The 10,196-nt window shown below is 40.7% G+C and overlaps 1 protein-coding gene across 1 annotated transcript; it reads right to left on the bottom strand.

Annotated features, from left to right (window-relative positions):
- Nucleotides 1–6,219: 6,219 nt before the first annotated feature.
- DUSP1 (dual specificity phosphatase 1) lies at nt 6,220–9,690 on the bottom strand. Its single transcript, XM_070739404.1, has 4 exons — nt 8,870–9,690; nt 8,252–8,400; nt 7,822–8,041; nt 6,220–7,333 (listed from the first exon to the last, which is right to left on the bottom strand). Exons 1-4 carry the CDS (start codon nt 9,243–9,245, stop codon nt 6,960–6,962), a joined length of 1,119 nt encoding a protein of 372 aa, XP_070595505.1. The 5' UTR covers nt 9,246–9,690; the 3' UTR covers nt 6,220–6,959.
- Nucleotides 9,691–10,196: the final 506 nt, after the last annotated feature.

Raw genomic sequence — 10,196 nt, 5'->3', positions numbered from 1 at the left:
CTATCATATACTACTATTACATCCACCACTGCAACCACCCTCAAACCATTAAGCACTAAACCACCAACTCACTATAAGAAACCACCCAGCACAAACCACTCTATAACAAACCACTCTATAACAAACCACACCCGTGCAAGGGTGTTACTCCTTATATATAGGTTACAGCCAATCAGGTTGCAGCACAATTAGCAAACCCATGATTACATACTGATTATGGCTTACATCAGCCTTTCCTATGGTTACAAACCATTTATTTGCATTGTAATATAACTTATTTCTGACAATTTTTTTATTTGTATTTGTGTCCTTAATGATTGGGATGTAATTTTGTTTCAACCAATCACTTGCATATAAATTTAGATACTTCACAAGTGGGTATCAACAAATTAATGTACACACAATGTCACAATGCAGAAAGTTAAAGAAAGGCATTGTAACGTTAGGACTACTTATCAAATGCTCTTCCCTCTGCCTACATCATTGTGTATGGGCATATATGTGGGTAAATACTGTGACACAATGGGTCACATATATTAAATGTGCATGCGTATACTATAATTCCTGACTAAGGATTCCAGCGTGCTTGTTTTCAAGAACCTCTTACTGCGTGTTAAAAATGTGCCTGCTTACATATACATTTTTTCCAAATCCCTCCCATATGTCACGAAAGCCACAGTGTTTATTGCTAAGTTTCTATGTGTTTGTAGCACTGCGTGGTAACCAATTCATCCTGAAGCAAGTTCCTGCCAACACCAAGTGAACCTTTTTTCAGCATTTCATGACAAACTGTTTTATCAGCAGCAGGAAATGATGTTATTGCCTTCCGCACAATGGGGGAAACTCCTAGTTGTTTCCATGGGGATATAGGCAACTGTGTAATTACATTTATACACACACAGTTCTGTGGATAAATTGGGGAAATAATAAATAAACAATAATTATTAAATGCGGTTGGATCGCAATCAGAAAGATTTAACATAAGGAGGCTTTACATAAATGCTAGATGATTCAGTACATTTTACTAATCAAGAGTGCTCTAATGTAAGAAACCGAGTGAGCTCTTACAATTGCATGCAAGCCTATATACTGTTTCTTTTTGAAAGGTTGAGAGTCATAGAGGGGAAAAAACTGCTGAAAATAACCTTGGCTTCCTTATCTGTGATAAATCATCGAACACAAATAGCTGTAAAATCTTTTGAAAATAACTGTTTTGCCTTATGCTTCCTGAACACAATTTGCAACCAGCTGGAATGTGTTCCGTCAGGACTGTTATGCCATGTCCTTCATCCCGTACTAATTTACGGGATCATCATCCAGTACTGGTTTAGACCGAAAACTTGGTTGACTGCCAAGTTAAGAACTGAATTGTTCTGCGAAATGATAAAACAATGTTTTCCCACCCTTCGCTGAATGAAATTCCTTTGGGAATCCCATTAAACAGACTGTTGTGAGCTTTCTTTAATCAGACAAATTGTAGTGGATGCCAAGGTTGTATTTTTCCATTGACTGCACTCAGTTTAAAGGTAGAATCACTTTGCACGGCCCATACCGCAAATAGAAGACGCTATTACATAAGAAGCACAAGGGAGGGAATGGAGTGATGAAAGGTGTAATACAAAGAACACAACTTGTTCCTGCTCTTTTTAACACTTATTTGCTTAAACTCTACTTTGCAAACTTATATTTCCAAGCAGCTTGCATTAAGAAGAAAACTTGATGCATATAGTAACAAAACAGAAAGATAAGAGCAACAATGAAGTCTTCTGGGAAGAAAATGTTTTCAAACAACAAAGCAATGTGGAGAGCTTCCCAGAGATGAAATTCTCTAAGAGTGGTTTCCCCTTCTAAGAAGGTTCTGGCCTTAATGCCCAGAGGTCAGGCCTTTGCTAAGGAAGGACTACAGAACCCAATATATTGAGTTGTGTGGATTCTGAACTATAATCAAGGCAACTTTCAATACTCTGAATTAACAATTAGTGCTAAGCATCATTGTGGGGTTGGTTTTGGTTTAATGCATTGTGTAAAACTATACAAACCTAAAGAATACTTGTATATTAATGTACTATGTAGTGTAATGTACTATATATAGTATAATGACTTTGTCAATTAAAAATACATTGCTAAATCACCCACAGCTTTTAACATGTTTTATTATTATTATTATTATTATTATTATTATTATTATTATTTAGATTTGTATGCCGCCCCTCGCCGCAGACTCGGGGCGGCTCACAACAATAACAAGAACAATGTAAGAACAAATCTAATAATTTAAAAAACGCTAAAAACCCCATTATTAAAAGCAAACATACACACAAACATACCATGTATAAACTGTATAGGCCCGGGGGAGATGTCTCAGTTCCCCCATGCCTGATGGCAGAGATGGGTCTTAAGAACTTTACGAAAGGCAAGGAGGGTGGGGGCAGTTCTAATCTCCGGGGTGAGCTGGTTCCAGAGGGTCGGGGCCGCCACAGAGAAGGCTCTTCTCCTGGGTCCCGCCAAACGACATTGTTTAGTTGATGGGACCCGGAGAAGGCCAACTCTGTGGGACCTAACCGGTCGCTGGGATTCGTGCGGCAGAAGGCGGTCCCAGAGGTTTTAGGAATATTAATACAAAGAATGAAATTATGTTCTTTCTCTATGGTCATAAAGATATAATGTACTTAATCATATTTTTCTCAACCAAATTTTTTGATACATAACTGAACTGTCAATTAACCACATGGACTGGCTTCGCACAATACAATTGACTAAAATATTGGTTAGTTTAAGAGTCAGTGTATTAAACCTCTAACTTCTGAATAGAATAGCTGATGTTCTCTTTGAATGTAAGTTATTTTCACAATCAGAGTGTGTCACTGAAAGAGGCTTAGATCAAGTCCACTCAATTTATGGCTGGAATTCTGAAATTCCTGAATCTATAATGCCAGATTCTTTTCTTTGTTTTTATTTACATTTCTTCTTGACTTTGAATGCATGTTGGGTGCATTCGCCGATGAGGCAATAATACCTTACGTTAACTTTTCAGTCTCTATGGTTCAAGATCTTTACAGACAAAGCTTTCTAAAGCAAAAAATCAGATGAATACAGGAATACCACGGTGATCATGATACCTCCCCCCATTCCATGTAAAAGTATAATTTTGACCAATGTTTATATTTCTCCTTAGATATCCAGGTATGCTTTTATAACAAATCTAGTGACTCTGAAATCTTGTCATCTAGTCCAGTGATGGAGGGTCCCTACAGACCACCTCTGAACTATTCAGTCACCATTCCTTGTTCAAATAATTCAATTCAATTAAATTCAATTTATTAGATTTGTATGCCGCCCCTCTCCGAAGACTCGGGGCAGCTCACAACAAAAATAAAAACAATATTCCAGCAAAAACAAATCTAATATTAAAAAGCACATAAAACCCTATCATATTTAAAAAAGCAAACAACATATACATACCCAAACATAAATATAAAAAAGCCTGGGGGAAAGGTGTCTCAACTCCCCCACGCCTGGTGGTATAGATGGATCTTGAGTAATTTACGAAAGACAAGGAGTGTGGGGGCAGTTCTAATCTCCGGGAGGAGTTGATTCCAGAGGGCCGGGGCTGCCACAGAGAAGACTCTTCCCCTGGGTCCCACCAAATGACATTGTTTGGTCGACGGGACCTGGAGAAGGCCAACTCTGTGTTTCAAAGAGTTCTATTAGCATTTCCTATTTGTAACCCTCCAACCCTCTTTTTCATATTCTTTTTTAAAAAACTGAATGGCATTCATGAAAGAAGAAAAGACAAGCAGTTGTGAAATTCCTACTGATTAGCTGCCACTATTGGATTTACACATCATGCTAAATAAATACATTGTTTAAATAATTGCTTGCTGAATCAATCAGAATAAGCAGGATCACAACATACAAAACCAAAACTAAGTTAATCATCTTACACCTTGCTTTGCACATTGCACAACACTGTTTGCTTGGATTTCTAAACCAAGGAAACTGTGGAGTTATGTTTATGTAATTTCTATAAAAATAATATGACATAAAAGTATCTGCCCACTGGAATAAACCAGGTTTTCCATATCTCCAGTGTGCATTCAAATGGTTCCAAAGCTTCTATTTGTGATTGGGTTCAAACAACATGCTAAATCACAATCAGATCACAAAATGTTATACGATTAGTCCAGGAGTGGGTTCTAACTTACCTTGCTGGCCAGTTCATATCATCCCATGCAATGTGGCCTCATATTTCCAAAAAAAAAAAGAAACCCTCAAAAAGTCAAAACCAAGATGGCAACACATGCACAGTGTTTTTAAAACTTATTTATTTAAACTCTGCTTTGCAAAGTAATATTTCCAAGCAGCTTGCATTAAGAAGAAAACCTGATGCATATAGTAACAAAACAGAAAGATAAGAGCAACAATGAAGTCTTCTGGGAAGAAAATGTTTTCAAACAACAAAGCAAGGTGGAGAGCTTCCCAGAGATGAAATTCTCTAAGAGTGGTTTCCCCATCTAAGAAGGTTCTGGCCTTAATGCCCAGAGGTCAGGCCTTCGCTAAGGAAGGACTACAGAAACTCAGCTTCTGAACATGCACAACAGAAAAAATAAATTAAAAAATTAAAAATATGGTGGCGTCCACAGACCAGCATCAGCAGAATTGGTTCTGTGACATCACCAGCAGTTTGCTACATATTCTATAGAACCAGTGCAAACCAGGAGGAACTCACCTCTGGATTAGTCTTCTGTAAACCCATTCAATATGGTCTTAAATCATGATTTGTGACTTAGCCTGTTATGGGAAGCTAGACGTCTGAAGTTTGGAAATAAGCCATTGTTAAATAAACTATGCTTTAACATGCTATCTGAACCATGCTATTATCTGGTTGACCAATTTCTTCTTTATCTCAGTCATTGGCAATAACCATTGTTTATAATAATCATTATGTGAATAAAGTGTTGCAGAGAAAAAATATTAACACTGGCCCAGAAAACATCTTTGAGATCAATCATGCAACGTTAATGTCTCTTTCCAGCTCATCTATAAAATGAGAACAATGATATCCAACTTATTTCCAATGACTGAGATAAAGAAGAAATCGATCAATCAGTAATCTTCCACTCATATATGCATCCCTGAGCCATTCTTCTCTCCTTGAAGCATAGCCACAGAAGTAAGAGGAGTGATAGAAGGCATCATTCAATCACCAATGGGGCTGCAATAGCCACACATTTTAAAGTAAATGTCAATATCAGATGGAAATTTTAGGGACAAAAAATAATCTTATATATCCTTTTCTTTTAATATTAGATTTGTTCACTGTTATACTTGTTTATTATTGTTGTGAGCCGCCCCGAGTCTTCGGAGAGGGGCGGCATACAAATCTAATAAATTATTATTATTATTATTATTATTATTATTATTATTATTATTAATCTAAATAAAAGTTGATTATTTGTTTTGCCCACATCTATTTCCATGGCCCAATATTCAGACATATTTACTCCTTTTTTCTTCTTTTTCAGAGAACTGTAACTCCTGTAGAAGTTTGAGGAGGGAGGAAGTTATTATAATATGGCCCAGTCTTTAAAAGGATTCAACATGGAAATTGTGTGCTGAATTTTAGAACCTTCCTAATGATTTGTCTCTAGTACTAAGCCAGAGTTTATTAGAATTGATAACCATTAAACCAGGGATATACATGTAACTGCTGCCCTTTACCTCCTATTCTTACTTAGATATCTGAAAGATGATAGGAGCTGAAGTCGAAGGAATGGAATGTTTTTAATCAGTCATATTTTCCTATGATTAATGTTGGCCATGCTACTAATGCAGGTCATCTCAATTGTGGCATTGGATCCTTTTTCCTCCTCCTTATCTGGATGATCCAGAGTCAGATATGACAACAGTAATCATCCACTGCCTTAGAAAAATTATCAAGTGTGTGTGTGTGGTTTTTCCTTTGCTGAATAGAAGATCCCATTTCTCATCTTTTCTAAACAGGAACGCAGGACAGTGTTTTTAGGGGAAACAGAGATTTCCAGGGTTCGGTCATGATTGTGGGAAGGGCTACGTGACAAGATTAATTATACTTAGCTAGTAAACTAGAAATGTCTGCTTTCTGATCTTGCCATTACAAGAAAGAAAGAAAGAAAGAAAGAAAGAAAGAAAGAAAGAAAGAAAGAAAGAAAGAAAGAAAGAAAGAAAACGTTTAAAGGATTTTTTTTAATACAAATGTCATAATTTATTTGGTTGGTATAAAAGGCATAATTATTACAAAACCTGTCTTCTTTTGTAAGAAGAAAATATATTATTTCACATCATAAATAAATTCAGCAAGCATACGTCCACTAGCAACCAAAAACCCCTCAATGACACTCCTTTGTGCTTTCTATGTCAGTGCTTTGGAAACAGTTTTAAGATGTTTTTGTAGGATTACAGTACCCAAAAAATAACCCAACTGAGGTATTTTGTTTCTTTCTTTTTTAAAAAAAAAGAAAAGAAAATGAAAATTCAGACTTGAAGACAGAACACTCATTGCAATTACACCATAAAAATAAATAAATACAAAGACCTTCTTGTACAAGAAGACAGCATATCCAGAAAATTCGTATTCTGTTGGATTTGCTACCAGAACAGCAAAGGGCCGGGTGGGGCAGGGGGGCGGGAAGAGACGAGACAGTAATGAGAATTTTTCAGGAGTAGAAAGCAAAGTCCTTTGTGCTTTGTCTCCTTTGTAGGCATCCAAACATTGGTCAAAATGCCTCTCTGTCAAGATCATCTATCAGAAAGAACCTCGCTTTCTGGAGTCAGAAATGTTGACCTGCTGGTGATTCTGTATTGCTTTGTATATGTAACAACTCTATTATAAACGAATAGATCTCCTCCTAAAGTTATTGCACTTTTCAGGTAACAACAAAATGTCAAGTCTTTGTACAGAGTCCATTGGCACCTGCCTTTCAACAGCTTGGAGTTGTGGTGATGATGGGGCTCTGAAGATAGTTCAGTGCATTGGAAGAAGGATGAACAGGGATGGAAACGGGGAAATTGAAGACAGTCGTAGTGGATGTTCCTCTGTCCAGTGCAGACATAGCTGGGCTTCCAGCTTCTGCTGAGCAATTTGGAGCAAGGACCTGGGATTCAAACTGCAACAGCTGGCCCATGAAGCTAAAGTTAGGGGAGATTATGCTTCTTCTCTGTTTCACAAACTCAAAAGCTTCGTCGAGTTTGACTCGGTTGGTCCTCATAAGATACGCCAGACAAATGGTTGCAGAGCGGGAGATCCCGGCTTGGCAGTGGACAAACACTCGTCCGCCATCATTTTTGATGGAGTCTGAAACAATTAAGAAAACATAAAGCTTAGCACATCTTTTTCTGAAATGCTTTGGCCTGAAGGGAGAATCTTTCCTAGCATCTTAATATTCAGCTGGCACAAAGGAAGACAGCAATGATAGGTTGGACAATGCACTGTCTGAGCATGCAGGTAATTTATTCTAATTGGCCACTTAATTTTTGCTGAAAAGGCTACCTTCAAACTGCTGTCAGCGTGAGAAGGGATCAGATTACTAGCTACTCTTTACAACACCCTCATCACTGAATTCAGTGACGTCAAGCATTAAGCTCTAGGTATTCTTTCCAGGTAAAGAACTATTGTCCAAAGAAACTCAAAGCATCAGCACAACCGTAGTTATGTATTTAAATGCTGCTGCCTTATTAATCCTACCTAGTTCTCTATCAAAGAAGGCTCTAAAAAAACTGGCACACAGGATATCATAAATTTGGAATCCAAATGGAACAGCTGCAGAAAAAAACAGCATTTACCTATGAAGTCAATAGCTTCATTAAACCAGCAACTGATGTCTGCTTTGTGGTTGTCCTCCACCGGAATGCTTTTGTATTGATAGTGTCCTTCAAAATGGTTAGGGCAGTTTGCAGAGACGTTGATCAAGGCAGTGATCCCCAAAGTGTCCAGCATGTCTTTTCTGGAAGCATGATAGGCACTGCCTAAATACAGGAAAGGTAGGATTTCCACGGGACCACCCTGAAACAGAGAAGAACGCGATCTGTTAAGCCCCAGTTAAAAATTGCCACTACTGTACATCAGACCAATCACTCTCACAACTACCGTGCCCTTATCAAATTCAAAACTGAAACAACTCTGACACGGATCAATGTAATTTACTCCACCTCACCCCAACACACACATACACACCCCTCTCTGGCCTTTTTTTTTTTAAAGATGTCAACTGACCTGATCGTAAAGAGGGGTTCCACAGGAGCTGCAGTTGGAATCGGCGCTGCCAGGGGCAATGGTGGTGCTGAGGGGCAAAGTGAGGCCTTTAGGGGCAGAGGGCTTGGTGCACAGTTCAGGGAAGGTGGAAGAGAAGGCTTCATATCCTCCTGGAAGAGAAGAAAAAAGAGAAAACAGGTTAATTAATTCATTTATTATTTATTTATTGGTTTTCTATGCCGCCCCTCTCCGAGGACTATATATACCAGATGTCTCAAACCTGGGCCACTTTAAGACTTTTGGACTTCAACTTTGCTGGCTGAGGAATTCTGGGAGTTAAAGTCCACAAGTCTTAAAGTGGCCCAGGTTTGAGACCTCTGATATATACTATATACTGGTAGAAACACAGCGGGTTCCTGGGGCAGTGTGTGTGTGTGTCTGTGTATCTCTGTTTATCTGTCTCTCGGCAACCCCTCTACAGTTGGACGTCCCAACTGTTAAGTCCCAGCTAGTCAGCCCTTCATTTTTGAAAACTTTCCTTTTAAACTCCAAACTCCATTCGTCTCTCCTCTCTGTAAACCCCATGGGGAGATCCGTGGGGAAGGGGGGGGACACCCAGAGAAAGCGGGGAAAACTCACCCTTGAGGAAGCAGACGCGGGTGCCCGGCGCTTCCCTGCAGAGGGTGTTGAGAGCCAGCTGGAGGGTGCTGTCCCGCTTGGGCGCTTCCAGGTCGGCGCTGCGCTCATCCAGGAGCACCACGGCGCGGAAGAGGCGCTGGTGGAGCCGGGCGCGGGCTTCCTCGTTGGGGAGGATGTGCTCCAAGCCCACGGCGCCTTTGGCCCTCCGCCGGACGATAGTGCTGAGGCGGACGTTGCAAGAGCCCCGGACGTGCGAGGAGTTGAAGGCGAAAAAAGAGCGGCAATCCAGCACCAGGCACTGCAAATCGCGGTCTTGGAGGACGAGGAAGTCGCGCAGCGTCTCGCAATCCAGGGCGCACACTTCCATGTTGACCATCCCTCGGGTCAAGGCCGGCAAGGCAGGGAAGAGACAAAAAAAAAAGACCCCTAGTCTTTTTTTTCTTCTCCCCTCTCGGCGGCTTTTCTCCTCCTTTCTTTTACACTCTTCCGCTTGGCTGGGTTTTTTAGCAAGCAGCCCCGGGCGATTTATTCCCCCGTCCGGATAATTTTCCCCTCCAAGGAACTGGATCTGAGCCGCAAAGGTGAAGCTTCTTTTTGGTTTTGGTTTTTATCCGAGCTTCGCTGGTTAGCGCGCTTTGCGGTTCGAGAGCGTTGTTTGTTCTGAGCGTTGCTTGGCTGTTTGCTTGCTGAGCCCGACCGTCGCGGCTTTTATAGACTGGGCGAGGCGCTGCTTTTTTTCCCTTTTTTTTTTTTAAATGAATGGAGCGCGGTCACGTGACCTACCCGCGGAAGACGTCACCGCGGAGACACTCCCCGCTCCCAAGCCGCTCGCGTCATCGAGGCGCCTGAAGAGTCAAGTCACTTTGACAGGGCCGAGCCAACAAAAGCCTCCCCTCCCTCGGGAAGGAAACCGACTGATGCAAGCGAACCCGACACACCTCGCCCCTCCGCCGCCTGACCTTTCCGCGGTTTTTTTTTTCTTTTAAAAGGGACGCAGCGTGTACAACAACAAAGGCGCACATCGAACCGAAAAGGGGAAGAAAAAAAGGCAGCCTCTCTGCTTCCCTCTGCGGGTTGAAATTGCAGGAGCTGAACTCCGGAACTCTCTCTTGAAATACAGTAGTGTAATAGCATTTATAAGCAAGAGCGTTTAGGCTTATATACCGACCGCTTCATGGCGCTTTTACAGCCCTCTCTAAGCGGTTTACAGAATCGGCATATTGTCTGTCCCCGACAATCGGGTTCCTCATTTAACCCACCTCAGAGGCTGAATCAACCTTGAGCCTGTGGTGAGATTAGAATTGCAGAACTACAGCTAGCAGATTAT

This window comes from Erythrolamprus reginae, chromosome 2 (genome assembly GCF_031021105.1).
Source record: "Erythrolamprus reginae isolate rEryReg1 chromosome 2, rEryReg1.hap1, whole genome shotgun sequence".
NCBI lineage: Eukaryota > Metazoa > Chordata > Lepidosauria > Squamata > Dipsadidae > Erythrolamprus > Erythrolamprus reginae.
The sequence above is the reverse complement of the archived record's forward strand: the minus strand, read 5'-3'. Positions and strand labels throughout refer to the sequence as shown.

Coding starts and splice junctions, on each gene's coding strand:
- DUSP1 (XM_070739404.1), bottom strand. CDS start 9,245: ATGGTCAACATGGAAGTGTGCGCCCTGGATTGCGAGACGCTGCGCGAC. Junction 8,401..8,869: donor CCGCGTCTGCTTCCTCAAGG/GTGAGTTTTCCC, acceptor CTTCTCTTCCAG/GAGGATATGAAGCCTTCTCT. Junction 8,042..8,251: donor GAACCCCTCTTTACGATCAG/GTCAGTTGACAT, acceptor TCTCTGTTTCAG/GGTGGTCCCGTGGAAATCCT.